Source organism: Squalius cephalus, assembly GCF_949319135.1.
Source record: "Squalius cephalus genome assembly, chromosome: 13".
In the NCBI taxonomy this organism is placed as follows: Eukaryota; Metazoa; Chordata; class Actinopteri; order Cypriniformes; family Leuciscidae; genus Squalius; species Squalius cephalus.
In genome coordinates, this window is record NC_137134.1 from 34,303,079 (window position 1) to 34,320,263 (window position 17,185).

A 17,185-nucleotide genomic window follows, 5' to 3' on the forward strand; every position below is an offset into this window, starting at 1 on the left:
GCTCTAGTGGCATAGCAGCGACTGAGAGCGGGGTCTGGGCGTTATAACTTGACACCAACCTGCTTCCACCTGAGGGCAGACGGCAGAGAAGACCCGTGGGCATTCTGCTGCGGGCTGCCCGGTGGCGAGGGGAGGGGGAGAGATGAGGAACGAGGCCCTGACTCCTCGTGACCTGGTCTCTGGTCTCCGGGCCCAGCTGCAGACCGGAGCGATGCAGCCAAGGCTGCGTCACTGCTATCCGCGAGCTGGGGAGAGGGGAACGAGAGTGGCGCTGTTCGTTGGTGGCGCGCACTGCCATTCTGACCCTCTCGGACGGAGGAGACTGGTCTTACTGGTCTGCCAGACTCGACCGTGAGGGGAAACGAGGAGCGAGGTCCTGGGGCATCGAGTCCTGGTTTCCACCTCCTCACCCAGCGAGAGACGAGAGTGACAAGGCCGAAGCCCTCACTGTCATCTGAGCACTGGGGGCCCGTGAGTGACTAGAGGAAGTGGACTGCTCAAATTTGGGTACCGCTGACTGGATGACCAGCGGCGGAACAGAAATGAAATTCTCCACCCGGCCCTCCCCCGGGGGAAGGAGTGGTGATGACACACACTCCTGAAGAGCAGACATCACATACTCCGGGTCACTCCTCTCAGGGCCGTTTCCCTTACCCTTTGCGGGGGGGGGGAAACGAACTCCGAGCGGGCGGTTTTGAGGCGCTTCTGGACCACAAGTGTGGACATCGTCTGACCGAGGGCCAGCGCTGTGACTAATCACGGTCAGTCACTAAGCACAGCTCCACCCCGAATCAGAACTACCCACGTGCACTGAGTGTGCAGGGGTAGTGAGAGAGGAAAAACTTCTGCAGATTTAGGCATGTTTGGCTTGCCATATTGGCACCAAAATGCTTCCATACTGCCAAAATTTAGCTTAGACCCAGGAAGTGTGGCTGTCAAGTCTGAATCTTCAGCATGAGAACACACCATTACAGTAGGAACTCAGCATGAGAACACACCATTACAGTAGGAACTCAGCATGAGAACACACCATTACAGTAGGAACTCAGCATGAGAACACACCATTACAGTAGGAACTCAGCATCATTTTTCAGAGTATAACAGCCCTCTCTCCGATGTAGCGATCGACATCTGTCCTCCCCTGGGGCCCCGAATGAAATGCTTGGTCCCAAAATCCCATTCAAAGCCTCGACGGCACATGGCACGCCGAGCGGCTCAAACCTTTTACGAGAAAGGGGAGACGAACAACGTGTCAACGTGGTCATGCACTCATGAGAGAACATGAACCACCCATGAACGCAGTCTCAACACACTGATTAGGCATGTGAAACAGCGATCATGGCCGTCAACCAGGCATGCAAGAAAGTGAACGTGGCCATCGCTGACACACGGCATGCTGAGCGTTCAAGCCCTCAGGCAAGACGAACAACGTGCCGACGTGGTCATGCTCTCATGTAGAGAGCACAAACCACCCACGAACACAGTCTCAGCATGTTTGTGATGCGCTAGAGGAGTGGGAAGCTCGTGAGGGTCTTTCACCTGGCGAGACGTTCCGCACTGTAACCCTCAGATCACCAATGTTATTTGCCAAAGTAGCCCTCTCCTGGTGCACCAGAAGAGAAACTAGATCGGGAAACAAGCAAAGGGACTCACCTCATAGAGGCACACGAGTCTTGATCTTGACCACGCATCTTGAGCGCCGAATGACGCGCGCTGGGTTGCCGTGACAACCCACGCTGTCAACCGGCGCTCGACGGCACACGGCACGCTGAACGGCTCGAGCCTTTAAAAAGGGGAGACGAACAACGTGCCGACGTGGTCATGCACTCCTGAGAGGGCATGAACCACCCACGAACACAGTCTCACACACTGATTAGGCATGTGAAACAATGAACGTGACCGTCATATGAGGACAGGAAACGAACGCATCCAGAAACACACGAGTGAAACGTCATCCTGAAAAGGACGCGATCTTCACTCGTGTTGCTCTTTCAGGAAGAAAGTACTCTCTTCATTGTGCTGAAGCACACAGGGACCCAACGCGGCGACACAGCGGGGAAACTGCAAGCCCGCTGTGCGCACTCAACCGTTTACCAGCTGTAAAATCAGCTTTTGAATTAACAAGTTTGTAGATGCAGCCGGCAGACAGGAAATCGCGCGGTCGCTGAAACGCCGTCACGCCAACACAGAGAGATCCCTTCCCGAAACAGCAGACTCGTAGAGCGTAAGATAGATACAATCTTAAAGCTCATTCACTCAGAGAGGACACAATCGGCCGGCTCCGAAGCAAAAAGCACTATGCATGCGTTGCTTCCGTCTTTTATGCCCGTGCTGGTAGGCGGGCTGCGGAGTGCAAATCCTGCATGCCAATTTCATTAGCTCGTTTTAATTCACTCGTAGGCAGTTGGTCTCCCTAGCGTGATCCCAATTCGTCAGGGAACTCCCCCGACGACACGTTGGAGTTCCCAGGATGAAAGGGGACTACAGTTTTTTTAATAGGTAAAAAAAAATTCTTTGTAAAATGCCTTTTTTTCTCTCTTTCTTTCATCCTTTTCCCCCTTGTTTACCCCTGTTATGTATGGTTATATGTACTCATGTATGTACATTATGTTTTGTTATTAAAATGCATAAAATATTTTAAAAACGAGTATTGTGAGATCCTTGACGTAATAATAAACAACAACAAAATATATGTGATGCTGCATGTGATCTGTAACACGAACTTAACACAGTATTGTATATTTTTCTTGCAGTAAATCTGCAACTAGAACATGTAACAGAGTTAGTTTTATGAGTTAATACAATATGAAAACTTTTTTAAATAATATTTTAGCTGTATATGCTGTTTATACCGGAATATATTGAAATAAAAACAAGCTAATTGGTATTATTAAAAATAAATAAATTATGTTTTTATAGGCTAAAGCACCTGTGAAAAAGTATAAATAAAGCTGTATATGGTACACTGCTGAAATATTTAAAATATACATTGTAAGGACCATCCATTAGCCCAACGACGGAATCCAACGGTCTGGCGAAGGTTTAAAGCGTGTATGTCTTTTCAGCGCTCCAGTGAAGTTCACTTAATTTATTGGAACTAAGTTTTAGTATTACTTTAGCTCTACGCTTAATCTGACTCCAATTTCAAATGATAATCAAATTTAGATCGTATTTCTAATTTGAAAATAATCATAAACATTGATTATGAATTAATTTAGATCTTTGATTATTCTGAGTAATCCCATACTTTCAGTTATTAATTCATTATGGACCCAATGCCGCACAGAGATCACGTCGGCCAATTCGTGTTTCTCACGGACACAAATTTGTTAATTCTGATTTTAGTCAGAGGATGTAGAGTTTGCTAATATACCCCTAAAGTCAGTCGCCTACTTCTTACGGACTAGAGAGTGTAGTTTAATTTAGCCATTTCCATACAACTTGCTAAACCAGTGATAGACAGAAATCAAAAAGTCTCCAGATGACGTGCCTACTGCTCCATTCATACATGATGTGCCTTTAGTTTGACCTACCTTAACTAAGATTGCGGTAGCACCAGCCTCCTTAAATATATTAAAATAATGATTTCAGAATACTTCAGAATAAATCAAGATGTAACATTTATTTGTCAGGTAAAAATATATCATGCCAATTACAGAAGTAAATTATTAAAAGCCAATTCAGAAAATACATGACATCATTTACTCAAAGATGACTCTAAAAGTAAGTAATGTTTTCCTGACAAAGACACACAGTAATGTGTCAGGGCTTTCCAACAGGAAAATACTGACATGCATTACTGTGTGGAGGATTCTCTTGGTAAAAGATTCCTAAAGGTTTCTCTGTTCCCTCACCTTAAATACCAGATCAGAACAGAAGGGGGTTATACAAATGTTGTTTGGAGTTGGTTGGGCCAATCCATGTACCCCAGGGGGGTAGCACCTGGTTTCTTGAGTTGTAAAGAGATATCAGCCAGAGAGGAGATACAGGATTATACAGAAGTTCTCAATCTTTTTCATTAAACCAATGACTGCAATGAAATTAAGACCATTTTACCAATCACCCTGCGACCATTAAAATGACACCAAACATGGAAAGGAAAAACAACATATTCACAAGATATACCATATGTGATATATAGCTTAATGACCTTTCAGTGCCTTGAGGAGGGAGAGGGGGAGGGAGAGGAGGAGGGAGAGGGGGATGCAGAGATAAGGAATAAGGACAGTTTGCGCAGGACAATGTCCTGTGCTCTGTCTTTGCTATCTTCTGTCCATTGTGCATTTTGTTTTAACAGGAAAATCAGTTCTGACAACATAAAGTTTGTATTCCTCTGAATAAATCATGGAGAGACTCTTGAACCTCAGAGTGAGAAACTTTATTGATAAAGGCAAGAAAATATATATGACAAATATACAGCAGTAGTAAAAAGAGATTTTGTGTCTCTCTATTATTATTTTTGTATCTGAGAGAAATATAAACAATAAAGGCTAATAAGATTTAAAATTTAATAAGATTTTAAACCATCAAGTTAAGACATTAAGTTAAGTTATTTTCTGAGAGAAGTTATAAACAATAAAGTGACTGTTAAAATCTGACACTGAAAGAGAGCACAAACACAAATAATCATCAGTATTTATTATGAAAAAACACTAGAAGAACAAAAACACACTTGAAGAATCTTTAAAGTTCAGCGTTCTGCTTTAGATTTCGATACTTCCTGAAAAAGATGAACATAAAAAGCCACAAATTAATAAATCTCTCAGATAATTATATATGCAAAATCAGTTTGTGAGAAATGACATCATCAATCATGTACCTGATGTGTGAATATGTGCTTGATCTCGTTCAGCTCTTCTGGATCTGATCTCAATAAACCACAATAATGACAGTAGCCACGCCCACCAGAGCAGAGAGGACCAATCGGATCACAGCTTCAGTAGGACCACACCAGTGGACAGAGTCTGAGGAATAAACACATCAAACTGAGATCAGATCAGTCAATAAACACTAATATCAGCGCTGACATCAACTAATATTTCTGAATAACAATCTTATATTCGGTTCCAAGTGAGTTTTTTATATGGTCTGTCATCTCAAATTATAAACGATTCAACAATTCAACATGTAAATAGTAAATAAGAATATTTGAAGGAGAAGAAAAATTATCTTCACTCACCATAGACAGAAACTCTGAATGATTTTGATGAGAATCTTCCTCCTGTAAACATCAGTAGTTTATAATCTCCATCATGTTCAGTTGTGGTGTTTGTGATGGTCAGAGATCCAGTTTGATTGTCCAGCTTCAGTCTGTCTCTGAATCTCCCATCAAGAACATCTTCATATACAGTGAATCTGTCGGACCGTTTAATGATTTCAGCTATTAAAGTGTTTTTAAGCTTATCTCCAAACCTCCACTGAATCGGGTAATCATCTATTTCAGTAAGATTAGAGTTTAGAGAGACTGAATCTCCCTCCTTCACTGACACTGACTTCACTTCATCTGTCAAATACACAGAGAACAAACAGAAACAGGGTTTGCAAAGATTAATACTGTTAAATAACGTTACAATGGTTTACTAAATTTGAATAGTTTAAAATTTACAGTAAAAATAAAAATATAAAATAACAAAAACAAAAGTGAGCTTTGAGTTGATTTCATGTTTCTTTCTTGTGAATAGTTTGTGTGTGTGTGTGTGTGTGTGTGTGTGTGTATGGTTCCGTGACGTGACAAGCCGTTTGCTACCATATAATAAACTACTTTAGTTTAATTGTTTGTTTTATTTACCTCAAGTTTTTTGTAACATTCTCAATAACAATAAATGGTCATTGGACCGACTGGATCAACTTCTACTCCTCATCTTTACAACTGCACGCGTCAAACTATATCCAGCTCAGCACACAGTAGCAAATAGAGAACAATCCGACTGGAAAAAGCTACTGCAAATACTGTTAAATCACTTTATAGTGGTTTACTAATCGAATAGTTTAAAATTGACATTAAAAATAAACAATATAAAATGAAATAAACAAAATCGTGTATGAATTCATTTAAATGTTTTTATTTAAAAACAGGTGTAAACATTTTTGAACTCACCAATGACAGCGAGAATAAAAAACTTGTTCTCAAGGTTGATCTGTATATCATAACTTCCAGTATGTTCAGTTGTGGTGTTTGTGATGGTCAGAGATCCAGTTTGTTTGTCCAGCTTCAGTCTGTCTCTGAATCTCCCATCAAGAACATCATCATATACAGTGATTCTGTCAGTCCGTTTATTGATTTCAGCTATTAAAGTGTTTTCATCTCCAAACCACCACTGAATCACATCATCATCCTTCATTTCAGTAAGATCAGAGTTTAGAGAGACTGAATCTCCCTCCATCACTGACTCCTGGACTGAATCACCACACACACACACACACACACACACACACACACACACACACACACAGGGTTCATCTCAGATTTAGACGGTAACTTGATGATTTATGAAAGTAAATAGTTTGAAATTTAAATTTGAAATGAATTTCATCATTAAACACCAAAAGCAAAATGGAGTTTGAATTATTAATTGTATCTTTGTGCTGATTAAAATATAAAACAGGTGAAACAAATATTTAACTCACCAAAGACATCGAGCCTGAACCTCTTGATCTCACTGTTGATCTGTAGTTCATAAAATCCTTCATGTTCAGTTGTGGTGTGTGTGATGGTCAGAGATCCAGTTTGATTGTCCAGCTTCAGTCTGTCTCTGAATCTCCCATCAAGAACATCATCATATACAGTGATTCTGTCGGCCCGTTTATTGACTTCAGCTATTACAGTATTTTCATCTCCAAACCTCCACTGAATCACATCATCATCCTTCATTTCAGTAAGATCAGAGTTTAGAGAGAATGAATCTCCCTCAATAACAAACTTCACTTCATAACCACCAAACACTCCTGAAGAACAGAGTTTTTCACAGATTAAAGCTTTAAAATCACTTGATGTTGGTTTGATGAAGCTTTACTAAAATACTTTTAATCATGTAAATGTGAAGTGATTAATATTCTGCAGAAGTTCAAAGACAAAAGATGATGAATGAAAATGAGAAATAGTTAAAACAGTTCCCTTTCGTGGTCACTCCGAGTTACGTCGGATGACGACGATTGGGGTTTCGCTTAGAAAGCCTCTCACCTTCGAGTATATAAAACGAGCCAATGGCAATGAAATGCCATGGGTCTGCGGAATTTGCATAGCGTATCTCCGCCCACCGCAGGGGGTATATAAGGAAGTACGCTGCAATATGCAGATATGTTTTCGCTTCGGAGCCAAGTTCAGTACTTCACTCCACAAGCCTTTTGAGTGTCATCTCAAATCTCTTCGAGACGAGCGGCTCTTCAGTGTGTTTGTGTGACGGCGCTTTCCAGCGAGATCGCATTTCCTGCTGCTGATTTGTGCAGTAATCTGCCGACAGTGAGTGTGTTTCTCCCTGGGCGCTTCAGCACTCTGCTGAGCTTTTCCACTCTCTAAAAGAGCTGCACGCGGCACGTCTTTTTCAAGACGGTTCGCCCGTGTATTTTCTGGATGTGTGTGCGCACTGTGCGGTCATCTGCCTAACGGTCGCGAGCGCTGTTTTGCGCGTTGGGCTTAATCACGCTTGGCAGCGCTCGTTGATGAGTCATGTTTTCATTGCGGGAACATGACCATCGCGATGTTTATAGATCAAGACTCAATGATCTCCATGTGAGTAGAGTCCCCTCTGCCACACCCCAATTTATCTCTTCCTCGAGAAGGGATACTTTGGCTGGTGGCCAGGGTGATCTGAGGGTTTGGTGTGGCACAACAACCGACGAGTCAATTCCTCGGGCCACACCCCCCTCCACATCGCAGACCATGCACTCACAGCATCACAAGGCGGGCTTGATTCCTCTGGAAATGAAGTTTCGACTGCGTTGCCTCCCACGGGAGTGCCATCGTTGCCGGGACTGATCCAGAGCTGTCAGCCATGCTTTCCCGGGCAGCTGAAAGCATCGGCTGGAGTGGCCCCGCCCTCCCCCCGAGCGCTGTAAGCTTCTCCCGGACGTGCATCAGGACGCCTGCGCTGCGCGAGACTCCACGTGACTTTCGCGGCTCGCGGGTGTCCTCCGCCTTCGCTGCTTTCGATCGCACGGCGATCATGGTCTGTATGTTCCCTGTCACTATCGTGGCACGGTCATGCAGTACTGTGTGTCGCCTGCGCCTTCGATGCAGTGCTGTCCCGGGAGTTCTGTCGAACCGGCCGCAGTGGAACGCTAGTCCTTCCCTGGCCAACCCTGGCAGAACGCGGAAAATTTTAACCACGCCCCTATGCTGGGACGCTATGCCTCCCATGCCCGGCCTGGTTGTTCCGCCGCGCACACTACTGACCTCGCTCTCGGGCGACATCGGTACCTGCGTGATCCTGGGTCAGGTGATGTCCACTATGTGGTCCAGACATGGGCTTAGCCAGGTTGATGTGGTAGGGTCTGAGAATTCATTTTCTCAGCTCCCCCATGTCCCAGGCTGAGCTCTTTGGCGGCGTGGCTTCGGCCACCTGAAGCAGACTCAGGTTCTGTACCGATGGTCATCCATCCGTGCGGTCTCCTTAGTCTTCTTCCCGCCAAGGCCCCCTCCATGCGGCTGCTCCCCTCGGGCCTTCACCAGCTCTGAGTAGGAGGAAGTCGCAGGAGGGTGGCGCTGCCCGTCCCCGCCCCTTAGACTGCCACGTCAGCCTAAGCAGCACCCTTGAGGCGGGCAGCCTGGTCGGCGGTGTGGTTGAGGACTGCGCCCAACAGTCTTCGATCACTCCAGAAGCGGACTGAGGCTCTGCACTGACGGTCATCCGTTGGTGTGGTCTGCTTAGTCCGCTTCCCGCCGACGCCACCTCCATGTGGCTCCTTCCCTCGAGCCTTCACCGGTCCGAGCACGAGGAGGTCGCTGGAGGCTGGCACCGCCTGTCTCTGCCCCTTAGCCGGCTAACACCTGGCTAAGCAGCACTCCTGAGATGGGCAGCTTGGAGTTAGGGCTCAGTTCTTCGGGGAGTTGGGAGCAGGACCACTCCTTCCCCCAGTGGAGGGCTGGGGGAGAATCTTGTTCTAAAAGAACTGATGCTCTTTCTCTGAGCTTTAAGAGGCAGTGGATGACAGCACGCGCCGCCCACGGGCCACGCTCCTCTCATCCCCCCTCTGTCGCCAGACCCCTGCCAGAGCACGCCCCCGTGGGACGCGCGCCCTCCCCTGGCCTCCTCTGGCAGGACGCGGTTTATGACCGTGCCCCCGCACAGGGCCGCTATGCCACCCTCGCCGGTGCCGGTCATTCCGCCTCGCTGCCCCACCGACGGTACGTCTGTGGTTCGTATGACCCCGCTGGTGCACTTTCTGGAGGCCTGGCTAGAGCTTCCCAGACTGTCCCGCTAGGTCGCGAGAACCATTAGATTCGGCTACGCGATTCAGTTCGCGATATCTCCTCCCCGCTTCAGGGGAGTCCGCTTCACTATGGTCGGGGGCAATGCCCCTGTCATGAGAGCGGAGGTCACCACCCTACTGGCGAAGGGTGCGATCGAGATTGTCCCTCCAGCCGAGATGAAGTCCGGCTTCTACAGCCCTTACTTCATTGTACCCAAGAAGTCCGGTGGGTTACGGCCAATCCTCGACCTGCGCGTCTTGATCCACTCCCTTCACAGGCTGCCGTTCAAGATGCTATCGGCCAAACACATCCTCCAGTGTGTACGGCCGCAGGATTGGTTTGCAGCGATCGACCTGAAGGACGCCTACTTCCATGTCTCCATTTTACCTCGACACAGACCGTTTCTACGGTTTGCTTTCGAGGGGCAGGCATACCAGTACGCGGTTCTCCCTTTCGGGCTAGCCCTGTCTCCTCGCGTCTTTACGAAGGTCGTCGAGGCAGCCCTTGTTCCCCTCCGGGAGCACGGGGTTCGCATCCTGAACTATCTCGACGACTGGCTAATCCTAGCTCACTCTCGAGACCAGGTTTGCGAACACAGGGACCTAGTGCTCCGGCACCTAGCTCGTCTGGGCCTTCGGGTCAACTGGGAGAAGAGCAAACTCTGCCCCGTGCAGAGGATCTCTTTTCTCGGTATGGAGATCGACTCGGTCGCCATGTGCGCGCAGCTTACGAGCGAGCGCGCGCAGTCACTGCTGACTTGTCTTCGCCAATTCGAGGGCAAGAGTGTGGTTCCACTGAAACTATTTCAGAGGCTCCTGGGGCATATGGCATCCGCAGCCGCAGTAACGCCGCTGGGATTGCTTCATATGAGACCGCTTCAGCTTTGGCTTCGCGATCGAGTCCCGAGGTGGGCATGGCAACACGGCACGCTTCGAGTCCCAGTGACTCCAGCCTGCCGTCAGACCTTCACCCCGTGGACGAACCTCAAGTTTCTACGGGCCGGAAGGCCCTTAGAACGAGTTTCCCGGCATGTTGTTGTATCAACAGATGCTTCCACCACGGGCTGGGGCGCCATGTGCAATGGTCATGCTGCCGCGGGCTCCTGGATAGGACCCCAGCGCTTTGGCATGTCAATTGCCTCGAGTTGCTGGCTGTGCGTCTCGCCCTGCACCGCTTCCGTGCGCTGCTCAGGGGTCAGCACGTACTAGTCCGATCAGACAATACCGCGACAGTAGCGTACATCAACCATCAAGGTGGTCTACGCTTCCGCCGTATGTCGCAACTCGCTCGCCACCTCCTCATATGGAGTCAGAAGCATCTGAGGTCGCTTCGAGCCATTTATATCCCGGGACACCTGAACCAGGCGGCCGACGAGCTGTCTCGAGTTCGGCCTCTCGCTGGAGAATGGCGGCTCCATCCCCAGACGGTCCAGCTGATTTGGGATCAGTTCGGCGACGCACAGGTAGACCTGTTTGCCTCCCACGACTCGTCCCATTGCGACCTGTTTTATTCCCTGACCGAGGGCACGCTCGGCACGGATGCACTGGCGCACAGCTGGCCGCGGGGCCTACGCAAGTATGCGTTTCCCCCAGTGAGCCTTCTTGCGCAGACCTTGCGCAAGATCAGGGAGGACGAGGAGCAGGTCATTTTGGTTGCCCCGTATTGGCACAACCGGACCTGGTTCTCCGAACTAGTACTCCTCGCGACAGCACCTCCCTGGCCAATTCCTCTGAGGAAGGACCTCCTTTCTCAGGGACGGGGCACCCTTTGGCACCCTCGTCCCGATCTTTGGAACCTCCACGTGTGGCTCCTGGACGGGACGAGGCAGGTTTGAGTACCCTACCACCTGCGGTGGTGGCTACCATCACTTCCGCTAGAGCACCGTCCACGAGACATGCCTATGCGTTGAAGTGGAACCTCTTCGTCAACTGGTGTTCTTCTAAACGAAGAACCCACGAAATGCCCGATCAGTGTCGTGCTTTCCTTCCTGCAAGAAGGGTTGGAGCGAAGGCTGTCTCCCTCCACCCTGAAAGTGTATGTTGCCGCCATTGCCGCACATCACGAAGCAGTTGATGGTAAGTCTTTGGGGAAGCACGTCCTGATCGTCAGGTTCCTGAGGGGAGCGAGGAGACTAAATCCTCCTCGTCCTCCCCTCGTACCTTCTTGGGACCTCTCAGTGGTTCTAACTGCCCTGCAGAGTGCTCCATTTGAGCCTTTACAGTCAGCGGAGCTTAAGTTCCTGTCTATGTAGACAGCGCTCCTGGTTGCATTGGCCTCCATCAAGAGGGTAGGGGACCTGCAGGCATTTTCGGTTACGAAGCGCGCCTGGAATTCGGGCTGGCTAACTCTCACGTGTTCCTGAGACCCCGGCTTGGATACGTGCCCAAGGTTCCTACCACACCCTTTCGAGACCAGGTAGTGAACCTGCAAGCGCTGCCCTTGGAGGAGGCAGACCCAGCCTTGGCACTGCTCTGTCCAGTACGCGCCCTTCGTGCTTACGTAGACAGAACGCGGTGTTTCAGGACCTCAGACCAGCTCTTTGTCTGTTATGGTGGGAAGCTGAAGGGAAAGGCTCTCTCAAAGCAAGGTTATCTCACTGGATAGTGGATACCATTGCTTTGGCATACCAGCAGCAAGGTCGTCAATGCCCCCTTGGTGTGAAAGCCCACTCCACTCGTAGTGTGGCTTCCTCTTGGGCTCTAGCGCATGGCACCTCGCTAACAGACATTTGTAGAGCTGCAGGCTGGGCGACACCCAACACATTCGCGAGATTCTATAATCTCCGAGTAGAGCCAGTTTCTTCTCATGTACTCGCTTCAACCAGCCGGTACTAGATTCTGCTCAGGTGTCTTCGCTTGCTCGCCATTCCTCTCCACGGACGGGATACGTGCGATCATCTTCTCAGGTGAGTCTGATAAGCTCTGAGTTCCTCCAGCACTGGTTACGTCAACGCCTGAGTTATGCCAATCTGCCATAACACAGCTCTTGCGCTTGACTAGGTGCCTCCATGTGCATGGTCCCCCCTTTGGGCGACCCCCACATGTGTATTCCACTGTAAGTCTCTTTTGAGCGTGTGTCTTTCCCTTGGCAAGCCACCTTGCCACCCCTGGGGTTTAAATATTCCACCTGCGGCTGGACACCTCAGTGATACCCCATATGCATCCCGCTGGGTCATATGTGTCTCTCAAGTCCCCCCCTTAATGGTTGGGCATAATTGCATATTTCTTCTGAGATATGCTTCCCAGTGTACCTTGGTATTCCTGTGTTAAGTAGGACTCCTTCGTTCGTGCTATTCTCACAACAGGGAGCTCAGACTTACGCAGGGCACTGGATGACAGCCGAGGTGGCGTGATTAGACTGGAACCCCAATCGTCGTCATCCGACGTAACTCGGAGTGACCACGAAAGGGAACGTCTCGGTTACGGATGTAACCCTCGTTCCCTGAGTAGGGAACGGAGACGTTACGTCTTCCTGCCACTTCCGCTGTATCGCTGAAAAACGCCTGAGTTCAGTCTCGGCTCCTCAGCGAAGACATATCTGCATATTGCAGCGTACTTCCTTATATACCCCCTGCGGTGGGCGGAGATACGCTATGCAAATTCCGCAGACCCATGGCATTTCATTGCCATTGGCTCGTTTTATATACTCGAAGGTGAGAGGCTTTCTAAGCGAAACCCCAATCGTCGTCATCCGACGTAACGTCTCCGTTCCCTACTCAGGGAACGAGGGTTACATCCGTAACCGAGACGTTTTATATAATCAAGTGACTTTAATCTCAAATAAGAGTGTTATCTCTCAGGAAAATCACACATTATTTGTTTCTATACGAGAATAACAGTGAATGTTAATCCTTTCTGACTAATTTAACCAGTAATTTATCACATCAGAACAGAAACAACTGAAACCAGAAAAACACATTTAAAACTCACCATCCAGACGCCACAAACACAAACAGAGCAAAACTAATTTGAGGAACATTTTCTTCATCGGTCCACTGAAAAGCCCACGATAGTAACTCTTAATGTCTGAAACACTCAGATTGATCTGAAAGACTGAACTGAGATATTTATCTGGTTGTGTGACCTCTCACACAGTTTACACTCGCACGTCCATCCTCTTTTACATCACGAAAATCAACAAGCTTTTGCTGATCTTACATTTTTAAATGAATTCTGGCTCTGAATGAAAACTCAAAACCAGGAAAAGACAAAGTTCAGGAGATCAGCAAACAGCTTCTCTGAAGCTAGGCAAAGCACACAAGCAGTGAACAAAGTTTAAGTCCAAACCAGTGTAAATCAAGCAGAAATAAACAGGCTTGATCATGTATCTCCATCCATACTAGCGTTTTCAAGTGTTTTCTAAAGGTCTGAAAATGCTTAAATCATCTTTGCATGTCTAAATCATAATACGAGCTCACTGAGACTATCTGGTACCAAGGTCACTCTCAAAATCATCATTCCATGTTTGGTTCAATACGCAGATCATGTTTTTTTCAACATACATACATTTACTTTAATGTAACATTGTCTATCACAGCATTTTTTGAACAACTTCACAATCTGTATGGTGTTCTGTATTTTCCTGATGACAGGCAGACGAGCTGGAAAACATGAGAATAAAGATAAATGAGGTTGAATGAAGATATTCAAGCAGACGAGGAAGAAACATCGAGAGCAACCGAGTTTATCAAAAGTAGAGCATTTAAAACAATGATATTATTTTCCTGACACCAGGCCATCAGTCCTGCCACCTCTCTTCTGTATGATGTTTCCTCTCCACCAGCGATCAGTCTGATGACTGTAGTGTCATCCGCAAACGTTATAATCCTGGTATTGGTCTGAGAGACCACACAGTCGTAGGTGAAGATGCTAAACAGCAGCGGGCTCAGGACCGAGCCTTGGGGGATCCCTGTGCTCACAGTTCGGATGCCTGATGTCCGGTCTCCTACTCTGACTGACTGAGGTCTGTGCGTCAGCAATATCAGCACACAGTTACAGAGGAAAGGTGTCAGTCCGAGGGTGAGGAGCTTTTCAGAGCCTCTGTTTTTTGACTGTGTTGACAAGCTGTAATCAACAAATGACATTCTCACATGTGTCCTTATCCTCCAAATGTGGTTTGCACACCAGACAAAACTAATATCCTTTGACAAGATCTGACGTTTAGGGCTTTTAGGGATTAGGGATTTTATTATTCTTATTTTTTATCTGCAGAAACTGCGTGATGCCATGATGTCAATACGGACCAAAATCTTAGAGGAATGTTTCCAGCACATTGTTGAATCTGTGCTATGAAGAATTAAGGCAGTTCTGAAGGCAAAAGGGGGTCAAACCTGCTATTAGCAAGGTTTACATAATAAAGTGGCCAGTGAGTGAATTCATAGTTAAAGCTAAACTGTAATACTTACAGTTAAAGATATTATTTTTCAAGAGTCTTATTTTGGACACTAGATGGCGCTCTAGTTATTAGTGGGATGTTATTTTATTTAATGAAATTGGTCATGGTCTGTTAAACAACTGCAAATGAGAAAAATAAAAGTATTCAATTTGTTGAAAATGTATTTTTTTATTGAATTTTTATATAATTGAATGTTCATACTATTTTTTTCTGAATATGAGCATATTTCTTACATTTAATTGTAATGTAGAAACGTTAATTTGTTAGCAGTGTTGTTAGTTACTTACCGCCCAAAAAACATTTTCTGCTGCACTACAGTCATTATCACTATAAAATATCACAACCCCCCCATGATCTGCCTCAAACTTCACCGAAATGTGTTTTCTTCAAATTTACAGTTACTACAGTAAAATAAGGTGGCACAAAATGTTTTAGAGTGGAGGATTGTTCGACAACTTAAAATTGAAGGTGTAGCTTGCTAAGAACATGTATATATATATATTCATATTTTTGCAGTGCAGCAAGACCAATGGGACTCCATCAACTCCTCAACTTCAGAGTCCCCAGTGGAAGTTAAGAAAAAGAAGAGCAAGAAAAGAAAGAAGAAGAAAAGCAAGAGAAGCAAATAAAAGGGGGGGGGGGGTATAATGTGTTACTTTGTTGTTTGAGTATACTGTAGAAAAGACAATGTTTTATTAAGATGAAAAGGTGTTTTGAATTTTTTTTTGTAAAATAAAAGTCAGAAATTAAATGGGATCCTTTATTGTTTATTTACTGCACTTACCCTGTATTTACCCACTTGAATTTACAGCCCGCAGAAATACACTTACCCTGTAACTACACAGAACAAGGGGGTAACAAGCGCCACTTTAATTTACAGCCCGCAGGAGTTACACTTACCCTGTAACTACACAGAACAAGGGGGTAACAAGCGCCACTTTAATTTACAGCGCGCAGGAGTTACACTTACCCTGTAACTACACAGAACAAGGGGGTAACAAGCACCACTTTAATTTACAGCCCGCAGGAGTTACACTTACCCTGTAACTACACAGAACAAGGGGGTAACAAGCGCCACTTTAATTTACAGCCCGCAGGGGTTACACTTACCCTGTAAATACACAGAACAAGGGGGTAACAAGCGCCACTTTAATTTACAGCCCGCAGGGGTTACACTTACCCTGTAACTATACAGAACAAGGGGGTAACAAGCGCCACTTTAATTTACAGCCCGCAGGGGTTACACTTACCCTGTAACTACACAGAACAAGGGGGTAACAAGCGCCACTTTAATTTACAGCCCGCAGGAGTTACACTTACCCTGTAACTACACAGAACAAGGGGGTAACAAGCTCCACTTTAATTTACAGCCCGCAGGAGTTACACTTACCCTGTAACTACACAGAACAAGGGGGTAACAAGCGCCACTTTAAATTTACAGCCCGCAGGAGTTACACTTACCCTGTAACTACACAGAACAAGGGGGTAACAAGCTCCACTTTAATTTACAGCCCGCAGGATTTACACTTACCCTGTAACTACACAGAACAAGGGGGTAACAAGCGCCACTTTAATTTACAGCCCGCAGGAGTTACACTTACCCTGTAACTACACAGAACAAGGGGGTAACAAGCTCCACTTTAATTTACAGCCCGCAGGAGTTACACTTACCCTGTAACTACACAGAACAAGGGGGTAACAAGCGCCACTTTAAATTTACAGCCCGCAGGAGTTACACTTACCCTGTAACTACACAGAACAAGGGGGTAACAAGCTCCACTTTAATTTACAGCCCGCAGGAGTTACACTTACCCTGTAACTACACAGAACAAGGGGGTAACAAGCTCCACTTTAATTTTCAGCCCGCAGGAGTTACACTTACCCTGTAACTACACAGAACAAGGGGGTAACAAGCGCCACTTTAATTTACAGTCCACAGGGGTTACACTTACCCTGTAACTATACAGAACAAGGGGGTAACAAGCGCCACTTTAATTTACAGCCCGCAGGAGTTGCACTTACCCTGTAACTACACAGAACAAGGGGGAAACAAGCGCCACTTTAATGTACAGCCCGCAGGAGTTACACCCTGTAACTACACAGAACAAGGGGGAAACAAGCGCCACTTTAATTTACAGCCCGCAGGAGTTACACTTACCCTGTAACTACACAGAACAAGGGGGTAACAAGCACCACTTTAATTTACAGCCCGCAGGGGTTACACTTACCCTGTAACTACACAGAACAAGGGGGTAACAAGCTCCACTTTAATTTACAGCCCGCAGGAGTTACACTTACCCTGTAAATACACAGAACAAGGGGGAAACAAGCGCCACTTTAATTTACAGCCCGCAGGGGTTACACTTACCCTGTAACTACACA

The 17,185-nt window shown here is 46.7% G+C and overlaps 1 protein-coding gene across 2 annotated transcripts; it reads right to left on the bottom strand.

The window, feature by feature from the left end:
* Positions 1 to 3,608: 3,608 nt before the first annotated feature.
* Positions 3,609 to 13,544, bottom strand: LOC307170008 (uncharacterized protein). Of its 2 annotated transcripts, XM_079890939.1 has the most exons (7): positions 13,339 to 13,512; positions 6,628 to 6,945; positions 6,098 to 6,397; positions 5,413 to 5,503; positions 5,180 to 5,316; positions 4,820 to 4,964; positions 4,365 to 4,720 (listed from the first exon to the last, which is right to left on the bottom strand). In XM_079890939.1, the coding sequence occupies exons 1-6, from the start codon at positions 13,394 to 13,396 to the stop codon at positions 4,870 to 4,872; spliced, it is 999 nt and encodes a 332-aa protein (XP_079747065.1). In that variant the 5' UTR covers positions 13,397 to 13,512; the 3' UTR covers positions 4,365 to 4,720; positions 4,820 to 4,869. The 2 variants fall into 2 exon arrangements, with proteins under 2 accessions (XP_079747064.1, XP_079747065.1); XM_079890938.1 differs by having other exon boundaries at positions 3,609 to 4,720; positions 5,180 to 5,503; positions 13,339 to 13,544.
* Positions 13,545 to 17,185: the final 3,641 nt, after the last annotated feature.

What these genes read in the sequence shown, in the direction of transcription:
- LOC307170008 (XM_079890938.1), bottom strand. Translation starts at nt 13,396, where the DNA reads ATGAAGAAAATGTTCCTCAAATTAGTTTTGCTCTGTTTGTGTTTGTGG. An exon ending in GTGTTTGTGGCGTCTGGATG is followed by an intron (nt 6,946 to 13,338) that starts GTGAGTTTTAAA and finishes TCTGTTCTTCAG; the next exon opens with GAGTGTTTGGTGGTTATGAA. An exon ending in ATTCAGAGTTTCTGTCTATG is followed by an intron (nt 4,965 to 5,179) that starts GTGAGTGAAGAT and finishes TTTATTCCTCAG; the next exon opens with ACTCTGTCCACTGGTGTGGT.